General features: G+C 40.9%; 1 protein-coding gene across 1 annotated transcript; it reads right to left on the minus strand.

Annotated features, from left to right (window-relative positions):
• Positions 1 to 244: 244 nt before the first annotated feature.
• LOC146653168 (uncharacterized) lies at positions 245 to 11516 on the minus strand. The gene is made up of 9 exons (XM_085382102.1): positions 11117 to 11516; positions 10655 to 10807; positions 9907 to 10012; positions 9588 to 9711; positions 6963 to 9320; positions 6663 to 6831; positions 2679 to 2841; positions 2440 to 2572; positions 245 to 1602 (listed from the first exon to the last, which is right to left on the minus strand). The coding sequence occupies exons 1-9, from the start codon at positions 11179 to 11181 to the stop codon at positions 1436 to 1438; spliced, it is 3438 nt and encodes a 1145-aa protein (XP_085238228.1). The 5' UTR covers positions 11182 to 11516; the 3' UTR covers positions 245 to 1435.
• Positions 11517 to 11925: the final 409 nt, after the last annotated feature.

The following is an 11925-nucleotide window of genomic DNA, read 5'->3' on the forward strand; positions in this document are numbered from 1 at the left end:
TACGTCAAAGGGCACAAATTAATATGCACAAAGGAGAAACATCAATGCCAAAGGTCAGATTTAAAAACACATGATTTAAAAATTAAATCAATTTTAAGCAAACTTTCTCTTATTAGTATGTGCTTGTTATTCATTTGACGTGGAATGTAACATCTCCATTATTTCAAGATAAAATCCAAATTGTTGCTGCATTACATTAACATTTATTTGTGTGTGTGTGTGTATATATATATATATATATATATATATATATATATATATATATATATATATATATATATATATATATATTCCATATGGGTAACCTGCAACTGCTATTAAGTGCAACCACTCTGTAGTGTCTGATGCACAAAAAAAAAAAAAAAAGGTTCCTTTTAAAGTTGTATATCTTTTTTTATTAATAATGGATACATCTATTTCATAACATCAGAAAGTTGCAGAAATAATCATAATAGATCAAATGTTTTGCCAATAAAGTGTAACATTTGTCTGTAGCTGACCCATAACACTAAAGCATCCTGCCTCTACTGCTGATTTTGTAAACACCTGGATAGAAATGTACCCACATCAACTTTTTTTTAATGCAATTTAACTGAAATACTATATTTACAAATGACAAAAGATCCTATTTTAGAACACAATGAGGTTCTAGGAAACCTAACATGCTAACCCACAGTTAAAAAGCCCTGATAAGTACAACATTTTTTTAAAAACAGAAATAGTAACCTGATTAGGTGTTCCTGTGTTTACTGCTCTCCTTGCTTCTTTGGAAAATTTTGCAGTCATAACCAATTTATTCTACAAGAGTCAACAAAAGTAACCAAATGGGAATAATGTTTGTAGTAAATAGCTTGATCTTGATTTCTATTATTAAAATCTTGAGTTTTTTAAAGTTTTGTGATAATATTGTGTCATCGTGTTAACCACATCTGGCCAGACCAAACAAAGTATGCTCAGAAAATAGCTCTTCAATCTCCATGAAAAAATTAAATGCAAAATGTGTGTTTTCAAAGTGAAATCCTCAAGTACTCTTTAAAAAAAACTACAAGTAAAAGATCTCAGCTAGCATAATATGAAACAATAGAAAATGTCTGCTAGTTGGGGTTCAAATCCATCATTCTCTGCTCATGGCGCAGCGTTAAATACGCTAAGAGCACTTTGAAGAAGGATATTTTAAAATATGACCACGATATACATTTAAGATGCTATAACTGAACTTAATGTCACATTTGTCAAACTGCAAATCCCTGGGTATGAGGATTCAGTGTTAGTTTATCAGCAAAAGATGATAAAATTCTGGTAAAAGTTCCAGAGCTCTTAATTTTAAAGTCATTACTCAATCTTTGTAAAATGAAGGATTGCGTCGTCTTCTGAAGTAGTGGTATTTTCCCTTCTGGTGTTTAAGCAGTTCACACCCCACTGCAAGTGGGTGTCTCTACTGTCTGATGTCAGCTGGTCTAAGCTGTCTTTCACCCTCAGCCAGGAAGATCTGCATGGCACGGTACAGCAGGTGGATGCCGAGCTCCCGTTTCTTCTTTGTCTGCCAGTTGGACACGATGCCATAGAAATCCCCTCGCTTCTGATTCGTGAGCATCTTCAACCCTGCAACAGTTGAGAAAGTCAAGTTGCTTCGCTGACAAATCTATCAGTGTTGTCAAACACAGTATTGCGTTTAGCAGTTTATGAAAACCAAACCGAGCACCTATCACAGGTTTAAACAGTAAAATGTTGGTATTAGTTAATATCGCTCAAACTTAATGCTGCTATTAGATACAATTTCTCTATTTTTCCTCAATGTTTGTGTTAATATCTTAAAATAATACAGTTTCAGGGTTTTTTTGTCCTCTATCCGCCCATTTTTATTTTTTAACTGCTTATAAGCCGTTCACATAGAATGCAACATGCACCATGCTCTAAAACCCATTCTTTTCCATTGCTTGCACTGCACAACAAGAGTTTCCTGTGGCATTGAGAAAAGCGTGCCAGCCAGGGCACACTCGCACATGGATCTCCACAGGTAGACCCAAGCGGCTGGTGGATCTGAACCCCAAACCTTTTTTGCTTTTTCTTAAACACTGCACCACTGTTCCATCACTTCAGAGTAACTTAATATATGCAGGGTTGCCAAAGAAAAAAGATACTCAGACAATTATCAATATTAAAAATTACAATATTCCAAGAGGTCGCTAGGGCTCAACAACACGGACGTATTAAACATGGAGGTGTACACTTCAACAGTAGTAATTTAAGGCACCAATGAGGCAGTGATGAGCCGCTAACATCATTGGTCCTTCCCCTATTTGGCTGATGTTTGCAAGGGTGGTTTCAGATTCTGATACATAAAAAGAGGGGGAAGTACTCAGCAGTCGTGCTGTGGATTGTAGTGATGTTATTATTAGTTATTTCAGTTTTTGATAAGTTTCGCCCTCATGCACTCACCAATCGCCTCCACCATACAGGCCTCTCTTGTGTAGGCTTCCACAGGAATAACATTTTGGAAACAATGCAGAGAGATGACACCCTGCCCTGTGTTCCACACCTGAAGGATGTGCTGGACTTTGGAGCACAGTTTCTGTGACAAGGAAGAACAAAAAAAAGAATCAAACTACATATTTACTACGCGATTAAAGACTATTTCAATATGATATATTAATACCGATCAATATTTGCATCCTTACCTTTGAGGTTTTGTCACCTTTAAAGTATTCTAAAGCCTCGTACAGATGACTGTAGGGACGGGAGCGTTTTCCTTTGCCAACATAAAATATAGCATGGATAAAAGTCTGGAAACACTCCTTTGGGGTCATGGTGTGACTGCGAAAGGGAAGGTTTTTTGTCACTCTGTCAGAGAGGGAAATAAACGATTCAATTAATATTTTTAGAGTTGAGAGGTGTTTATGGTATTCTATTTTAAAACTATATTTGGCTTAGACATTTAAACTGGGGGTTTCAAAGATGGTGCCAGTGTGCCGTCTTCACCTCTCCTTTCAACCCCTCTTTGTTGACTTTTGCATTGTATTCCTCATTCTCTTGGTAATATTCTCATCAGGTGGCAATGCACTAATTACTTATGACTGACAAACACTTAAATCTTCGATTCTCTCACTCCTATGGTTCCGATCCATGCTGGACTCTGGGAGACACCACCCTGTCACAATCGGACTCCTCCACCAGCATATCCTGACTACCCCTACCCACCATGTATAAGAAATGCTATAGGAAGCGGGGCAAACGGAGTGGTATTCACGTCCGTCTTAAGGCTTACCTTAAACCACAGGCTATGGCTAATCCACATGGATATTCTACATCCTCTCTCGTCCTCCCGTGATTGCCTTCTTGCCAGATCGCTTAGTCGTCGGTGGATCTGCTTGTCGGACAGCAAGTTTACCCAGCCCTCCCAGTCCCATGCCTGCCTATTCAGACCTGGATAACGTCTTCCAGAGGTGGCGTGCATCACAGCAACCTAAGCCGTTTGCGACGCACTACGAGTAGGGACATGGCGCCCATGACACGGATGGCTCTACTAAATGTAAGGTCGCTGGTGTTTTAAATGACTTTTTCCTCGCCTTGGGGCTGTTTTGTTCCTGACGGAGACTTGGATTAGCCCTGGTGAGACGTTCTCCTTCTCGGAACTTCTCCCCCCAGACTGTGCCTTCTTCAGCTCACCTAGGCTTACAGGCTGAGGTGGTGGCTTAGCCTCAGTTTTTAAAAATAAACATAAAATTCGGCAGCTCCCCTCCCCTACCTACCCTAGCCTTGAAGTTCAATTACTGGAGTTGGCCGATTCTTCTATAACTCTATGTGTTGTGGTCTACCGACCACCGAAATACAACAAGGCTTTTATACAGGATTTTGCTGAGCTATTAGGATCTGTTCTTTTTAAATATGACGGTGTTCTTATCACTGGTGATTTTAATATTGATATCTGTTGTAAGGATGATCCATTAGCCAAAGACTTTCTTGCTCTAACTGACTCTCTTAACCTTGTTCAGTGGCTAAATGAACCAACCCACTCTAAAGGCCATACCCTTGATCTGTTTTTTTTTTTTTCATATGACGTTTGTATTAAGAACACTGACAATGTTGGGATCTCTGATCACTTCCCAGTTATTTCTGATGTTGATTTATGCACCCTGAGAGCCTCAGACGCCCTATGCCCATAATTAATTTTGAAACTGTGGCTAATTTTTCTGTGGTGTTCGTTAATTCTGCACCCACTATTACTGATTGTCCTATACCTCATACAGTTGATGACTTTGCTAATTCTTTGCTATCCACATGCTCCTCTATCCTTGACGTTGTAGCACCTATTAAAATGAAATGTCCTCAAACCAATTCCCAACATTGGTTAAACGACTCAACACGTGCCCTACGACGTGTGTGGTGCAGAGCCGAGAGGAGGTGGAAAAAAGATAAGCTTGAGGTATCCTTTGATATCTTACGTACCAGCCGCCTGAAGTTTCAAAATGCTGCTAAAATGGCTAACGCAGCTTTCTTTTCTGAAATTATTGAGACTAATAGCCCTAATCCTCAAATGTTGTTTAAGATCTTTAATTCAGTGGTTAACCCCTGTCATGAAATGCCGACGGTGTCGTCTCCAGGTCTCTGCGAACAATTTTTAAATTACTTCACAGATAAAATTTTATCTCTCAAGTCTTCACACCCTTTAGTTGTGAGCCTTGCTTTCACCCCAGGATGTTTATCAACCTTTCATCAGTTTGCGCCAGTGTCACTCACTGCTCTTAAGCAAATAGCTGAACAACTGAAAAATACAAATTCTGTACATGATATTCTCCCATCACGCATTATCAAGGATAGTTTTGATACAATTGGGCCCAGTATTTTAACTCTAATGAATTCTTCATTGCTTTCTGGCCATGTTCTGACAGCCTTTAAAAATGCCATAGTGCAGCCTGTTCTCAAAACAAGAGCCTCGATCATAATGACCTTGTGAACTACAGGCCGATTTCCAAACTCCCGTTCCTGTCCAAAATCTTGGAGAAGATAGTTCTCTCGCAACTTCATTCATCAACATCAGTGATAAATTTCAGTCTGGCTTTAAACCACGTCACAGCCCTGAAATAGCTCTGCTGAGTCCTTAATGATCTTCTCCTAATTGCCGATTCAGGTGGTTCAGCGGTCTTAGTCTTACTGGACTTGTCCTCAGCCTTTGATATGGTGGACCATAATATTCTGCTAACGAGATTAGAACATACAGTTGGCATTAGAGGTGACGCCTTTAACTGGTTTAAATCCTATCTTTCGAACAAGGTCCCCCTCTGTCACTCTGGGTACCTATTCTTCCTCTGCAGCATCCTTCTGCTGTGGCGTGCCTCAAGGCTCTGTGTAGGGCCCAATGTTATTCTCACTCTATATGCTACCTCTAGGCTTAACCGTTGAAAAATGCAACATGTCATTTCATTGCTATGCTGATGATATACAAATTTACTTTCAGCTAAGTGACGATGTTGCTGTCACTGCACTGCTTCCTAGAGTGCATGAGAGAAGTCAAATGGCTTTTGGGCAACTCTCTTATCTTAAATGAAAAGAAAACCGAAATTGTGGTGTTTGACAGTCATTTCCCCCAGGGCCAACTAGTTGATACCTTTGGATCCCTTGCCACTTTTCTCTCTGACACCGTTAGTAATCTAGGTGTGCTGCTGGACAGCTCTTTCAAATATGACAAACAAGTGTCCTCTGTAGTCAAATCTAGCTTCTACCAACTGCGTCTACCACATAAGGGTCTTGAAAAGCTTATTCATGCCTTTGTGACCTCTAGATTAGATTAATGTAATTCCCTTTACTTGCTGCTCTTCTCCATAGATTACAGCTTGTCCAAAATGCTGCGGCACGCCTTTTGACTGGTACCGGAAGGTTTGCCTCTATCACCCCTGTCCTTGCTGATTTGCACTGGCTCCCCATCAAATTTAAAATATTGCCGCTTACCTTCAAAATTATGAATAATGCAGCCCCTAGCTATCTCGCCGAACTTCTTAGACCATACACCCCTGGGAGAGCCCTCAGATCGTCCGACCAATTACTCTTGGTACAGCCTCGATCTCGGCATAAGAGCAGAGGTGACCGTGCGTTTGCCCTGGTTGCACCTAACCTGTGGAACAACCTTCCCATTGCTATTCGCGCATCTGACTCCATCCAATTATTTAAATCACGATTAAAAACTCACTTATTTAATCTTTCTTTCCCGGTTGGTTAACGCCTGTATTTTATACTTAATTCCAATTTTATCTTTCTTAATATCTTCTTCTACTTAAAACCTATGTGTTTTTAGCAAGTTTTATTTAATATTCACTTTTATTCTTGTGTAATTAGTGCCAGTGACCTGTTAGCATATTCAGTACTTTGTTAATTCATGTTTTAACCTGCTGTTTTATTGTGAAGCACTTTGGTATACCGTTGGTTTTTAAATGTGCTATACAAATAAAGTTGTATTGTATTGTATTAGACACAAACAAGCCCATTACTAGCTCAATTTAGACAACTAATATGACTAGAGATTTATAGGGGTGAATCCAGAACACAAGTGCTCTCTGATGCATCTACTGAAGTGTGAATGTGAACATTTTCACACAGTCAGCAACAACTCATCTCCTCTGAATGCACAGAAGAAAACAAAACATAAATAAAAATGACGGTAAAAGCACCTTGGATCAAGCAGCAGGTAGTTGAAACTGGACTTGATGATGCCCTCTCTCCACTTCCTGTTCTGATCTGGTTGGTCAAACTGCTGGCACAAAGCCTGCTCATCAGCCTGGCAATTGGGAAGATTAAAGGTCTCCAGAACCCTACACAATTCTGGACTGTAACCTGCATCTGTAAAAATAAAAAACTAAATGTCAATGTATGTGTTCATATATTTTAAGAGTAGATATTATATTTAATGAAATGTTACAACAGAGCTCAACTTACCTTAAGTCACTTAAAAACTTGAAATAAAGCATTACCTGCTTGTGGTTGCTCTAACTTCTTCTGTTGATATTGTGACTGGCAGTTGGACTCCTGTACCAGGCGGCACAGTCTTCGCATGTAGGTGGGCCTTGTACGACTGCTGATGGGGCCTGGACTTTCCCCCAGCTCCACCAGCCTCGATCTGAGCTCCTTGTCAGTTATCCCTCTGATTTCTGGCAAAATATTGTCCACACACTTCTCATTTTCCGCCTTCTGTACCTCCACCTGGGGTTTCTGATTCTCTTTTTCTTTGCTGTCCACCATGTCAGCATGCAAAGTACGCCAGTCATAAAGTATGGTCTCCTCACTGCTGGTAGTACTCACGCTGGAGCTGAGGGAGGTGTCTGCTGTAGGTGGGACATGGGTCTCAATCAGTTTGTGGCCGCGTTCGGTATCTGTGTACAGGTACTCTACTGGTTCGTCCACATCCTGAATGTGTGGACGCCCTCCAGGGGTGTAGGACAGGTTAGCCAGGTGCTGTGGCCTACGGCAGCTTGAAAGCCTGCTCATGCTGTACCTCGGTGTGCAGCCAGTACCTGGGGTGCAGGGAAAATCAGAGTCCTCCTTGGATCTCCTTGGAGAACCATAGCTGGAGGTGGATGATGACGACACAGAGTCTGGCAGAGAGCTACAGTCCCTAGTTATCCAGGCATCTTCATTGTTTAGGCTTTCTGCCTGCTCCTCATGAGGGGTATCGTTTACATTTCTCTTTGTAGTTGTCTCATCTGAACTTGTCAGATCGTCAGTCAGAAATTCCCCGTCTTCAGTGAGATTACAGTTCTGTTCCTGCATAGCAAAAGCAATCTCTGCAATGTTTCTCTCATAAGCACTGACTGAATTGTCATTATTGCTCTCGAGTAGAAACGTGTCACACAAAGTCTGTGACTGAACAGCAGAGTCTGTCACACTTGTAGAGAGGAGAAGCGTATCAGCCTGGCTGTTACTAACACTTGAGCCTCTGAGAGTACTGGACTGTGTCTCTTGGCAGTCCACAGACAAGCACCCTCCTTCTGTGGGTCTGCCTGAAAAGCAGTGTGCACTGGATGGTAAGCGTGGTGAGTTATAAAACTCTTCACTGGTTGGAGATCTGGGAGTCTGGCGGCGTATTCGAACTGGTGTAGGCAGGGTATCTTCGAACAAAGATGTGGAGAGGCTCTCAGTTCTGCTTGTTCTCAGCGAGCAACGGCTCATTCTTGAGCGTGTCCTGCCTGTTACAAAAGGACTGGGTGTGAATGGATGATCACTTTTTTCTTCTACTGCTGCGGACTCAACAACATCTTCCTTACTTGGACTGTCTACATCATTACCACCACAACCCTGAACTATATCATTGTTTGGATTTTTTACTCCAGACAAGGTCAGTTTATTAAGCATACCTGATAAACGCTCAACCGTTTGAGGTTTGGAATCAGTATTAGCTTCCATATGAATCTTTGTAAGTTCACAATCAGAATTTGTAGAAATCAGAGTCTTTCTGTCTAATGCAGTCTTGGCAGAAACATCATCTGCTGCACTAAGTGAAAGACATTCAGGGTTTACAGAGGCATCCAGAGCACTGGTGTAATGGTCACTCTCACAGCTACTATAATGGCTACTACTAGTTCCACTGCTGCTGCCGGCGGCATGGCAGTGTACTTTGTTTTCATCACTGTTCCCCTGAGTGTCTTTTACACGCTCTGTTTCCTGTTCATCATCACTTTCTTCCAAAGCACAGTGAACAAGGACTGTTTTCTCCAAGTCCTCTTCTGTGCTCTCACTGCTTTCCCTGCAGAAAATGTAGACATGATCCGGTGATGTGGCGTCAATGCCCTGCTTGTCTAAAATAGTAGCCATGCGTTCTGAATCCAGGAAATCAGAATACTCAGATATGTCAAAAGGTAAGCTGCGCTGGCAGCCATCAACAGCAGGATTCTGCTGGGGAGATTCGGGGCTGAAAACAGGGTAATATTCATCCACGTCATCCCTGAAGCTCACGCTCTTCCGACTTGCTCGCATGAAGGAAACTGCAGGGAAGTTGGAAGGAGGGATTATGCCATCAGGTGAAGCAGTACATTCCTCGCCTTTCGATGTGGTATCATCGGTACAATTGCCATCTTCTTTAAGATTCGATACTGCAGCTGCAGGCTCCACCGCAGACATGCGAGTGCTTGAAAGTATGGAAGGATAAGATGGTCTGTGATGCGATACACTTCTGCAACTTAGTCGTCCATTAATGTTAGACAGGTTAAAAAATGATGAGCGCCTTGTGCTGCTCAGTGGGGCTTCTCCAAAGTCACTTATCATGGATGTGTGGGAACTAAAGCTGTAGTCCGATTCAGGATAGCTGGACATGTCTGTCTGGCCGGAATACAGAGCTGTGAAGGAAAAAAATGAACATAGTTTAGTCTGTCAGCAAAATTCTGTAAAGACAAACCTGAAACTTTTCTTATCCACTCTTTACACCCTGGCGGGGAGTTCTGCAGGTTATAGTTCTTGTGTTTTTTCATTATTTGATAGTAAAAACAGGTAATGCTACTGCCAATGTTTTAACTCCTTTGGTTTCACAATCGGTAGCGGAGCTTCTCAACAGCGCTCTCAGTGTGATTATACAACTGTCAAAGACTTGAAAAAGGTCATCTTACAGTATTGGAACTGAGGTATGTCATCCTCCTCAGTGTCTGTTGGGCCAGCCTGGTATTCCTGAAGGAGATGGGCACATTTTCGATTTTCCTGTTGCTCTGCAAGCTGCTGTGGAGTGTTTCCTTCCTGGATTAATAAAGCGGAAGTAAGAGAAAACTCAAAGTAAAATGTTCACTATATTCAAAGCAAAAGATTAGAATTTTATAGTATACTTTACAGTACCCTTCAGGTATTCTCTTGAAGTTGTCACAAATATAAACAACAGATTAACCTAAATGTTCCCAAAAACTAGTCTAAAAGCCACGATTAAGCAATTCATACATTATCTTTGATATATGGATTCCCTCCGTTCATCAAGAGCAGCTTGAGATTTTGATAACATCCCCACAGTGCAGCAACATGAAGAGGAGTGAGGCCTTCTGATGACCTAAAATCGACATTTCATCATTACAAGTCGGTGCAAAGTTTATGAAAAATCTGGCCAATATTTCAAACAAAACTACTGATATACCACGGTAAGTAAACAAATACAAACAGCACAATGTTGGCAATTCTGTCTCTGTAAACCACAACAGTAGATTTTAAATGAAACAATCCAGATGGGATTGGAGTGCAGACTTCACTTTTTGATTCAAAGAGTTTAACAAAACTTTTGCAGCAATTGTTTAGGAATGACAGTCATAACATACTGCAAAAGCAACCCAAGAATTTGTATAGAAAAATAAATAAGATGTCCTTCAACGGGCAACCCAAGAGAGCATGTTTTTCAGCTACTGAAGACACTGGCATAGACATAAACAAACCAGCAACTGAAGGTGGCTGCATTAGAGGCCTGGCAGAGCATGTCCAAGGCTTCTACACTTCAGGCAGTCATTAAGTGCAAAGCATTTTCATGCAAATATTAAATACAATCCTTTTATAAAATGGGGGACTATGTAGTAGTGAGTTAATACAATGCTTGTGTTAAAACCCCAGAACTAAGGCTGAAAAACTGTCTTGCTTCTTTGACTTAAAATACACTATAGTGACTAAATGTATATGATGTTAAGTGACTGTTTTGGATCTATACCTTATATTGGGGTCAGCTCCATATTGCAGCAAGGTTTTCAAGCATCTTATGTTCTTCTCAGTTTCTTTGCCAACAGATAAGTGTACAGCAGCTACCCCTTTGGTACCCACCAGATTGGGGTTTGCGCCTTGTAAAAGAAGTTGCTGCACAGATCTGTCACGAAAGCAAGACGTGTTACACTGACAAATACAAACTAACATATCGAAAAATGAAAACACCCGTAACAAACTAGTAAGGACTGAAATATGTAGCTATGTAGATATATAGAGTTCATGCACACTTAATTTTTTATTGGAAAACCGACATCGTGGATAGTATTGATTTTCTTTTTGAGAGATCAGAGCTGGATAAGGTATACAAATGTAAAAACGTAAATCCTAATGTTAGTCTGACGTGGGTGGCTGTAGCATGTTTACAACACAGGACATGTCAGGGGAAAGAAGAAAAAGGGATGGACCTCACCTGGGATCTCCTTCATTCACCGCTTTACACAGCTGACTCGTCAGTCTCCTCGTGTGTCGATCCATGGCCAGCGATACTTGTTTTTTAATTTATCTAAACTCTGAACATCTTCCGAGCAGCGTGTAATAAACTACGTGGCTCTGGCTCACGTTAGCAAGCAGAGCTAACGGCGACTTGCAAGCTGCAGAAATCGAGCTATTGTTTGCGTACATTAAACTACGTTTTCCTAAAGTTTAAGCCGGCAAAACGTTAACATGATTTTTTTTTTCAATGCAGCTTGGACGATTGGGCGAGCGTTTCAGATTCTAAAGCAATAACTCACAGTTTATCTACATTTTGTTTTTTTACTTTTCGATGAAGCTACGGTACATTGTTTTCAGACTTCCCTCCAAGCCCCGCAGCAAACGGAAATCCCTCCCACATGCGCCTCTGATTGGACAAAGTTAACCAATGAGGTGATAGATTCATTTAAAGCAAGGCACAAAGTCTTTGCCTGAAAAACTACTGATGTCTTTGTAGGTCACAGCGTTTCTATTCCACTGCTGTATTTTATTTTAGCTTCAAAACTTTTAATTAATAGACGGAGTCACATAAAACTCAAATGCTCGAACACACACTGCTAATTAACTCATTATAATGCAACAAATGCTTACATGAAATGGTACTTCAGAATCATTAAGCCACTCAAAAATACACATGCAGTCTAATATCAAGGAAGGCGCACAAGGCAAAGCTGAATATTAATATCCCTTTACAAGATACATTTGGCAATTTGCAAGAGGTTCAAATAGGCTACTTAAGTAGGATAG

The sequence above is a fragment of the Rhamphochromis longiceps genome, linkage group LG15 (genome assembly GCF_057381845.1).
Source record: "Rhamphochromis longiceps isolate RC_006_pf linkage group LG15, R_longiceps_female_GT1.1, whole genome shotgun sequence".
Lineage (NCBI taxonomy): Eukaryota > Metazoa > Chordata > Actinopteri > Cichliformes > Cichlidae > Rhamphochromis > Rhamphochromis longiceps.

What these genes read in the sequence shown, in the direction of transcription:
- LOC146653168 (XM_085382102.1), bottom strand. Translation starts at nt 11,181, where the DNA reads ATGGATCGACACACGAGGAGACTGACGAGTCAGCTGTGTAAAGCGGTG. An exon ending in GTGAATGAAGGAGATCCCAG is followed by an intron (nt 10,808 to 11,116) that starts GTGAGGTCCATC and finishes CTTTCGTGACAG; the next exon opens with ATCTGTGCAGCAACTTCTTT. An exon ending in TACCTGCTGCTTGATCCAAG is followed by an intron (nt 2,842 to 6,662) that starts GTGCTTTTACCG and finishes CCTCTCTGACAG; the next exon opens with AGTGACAAAAAACCTTCCCT.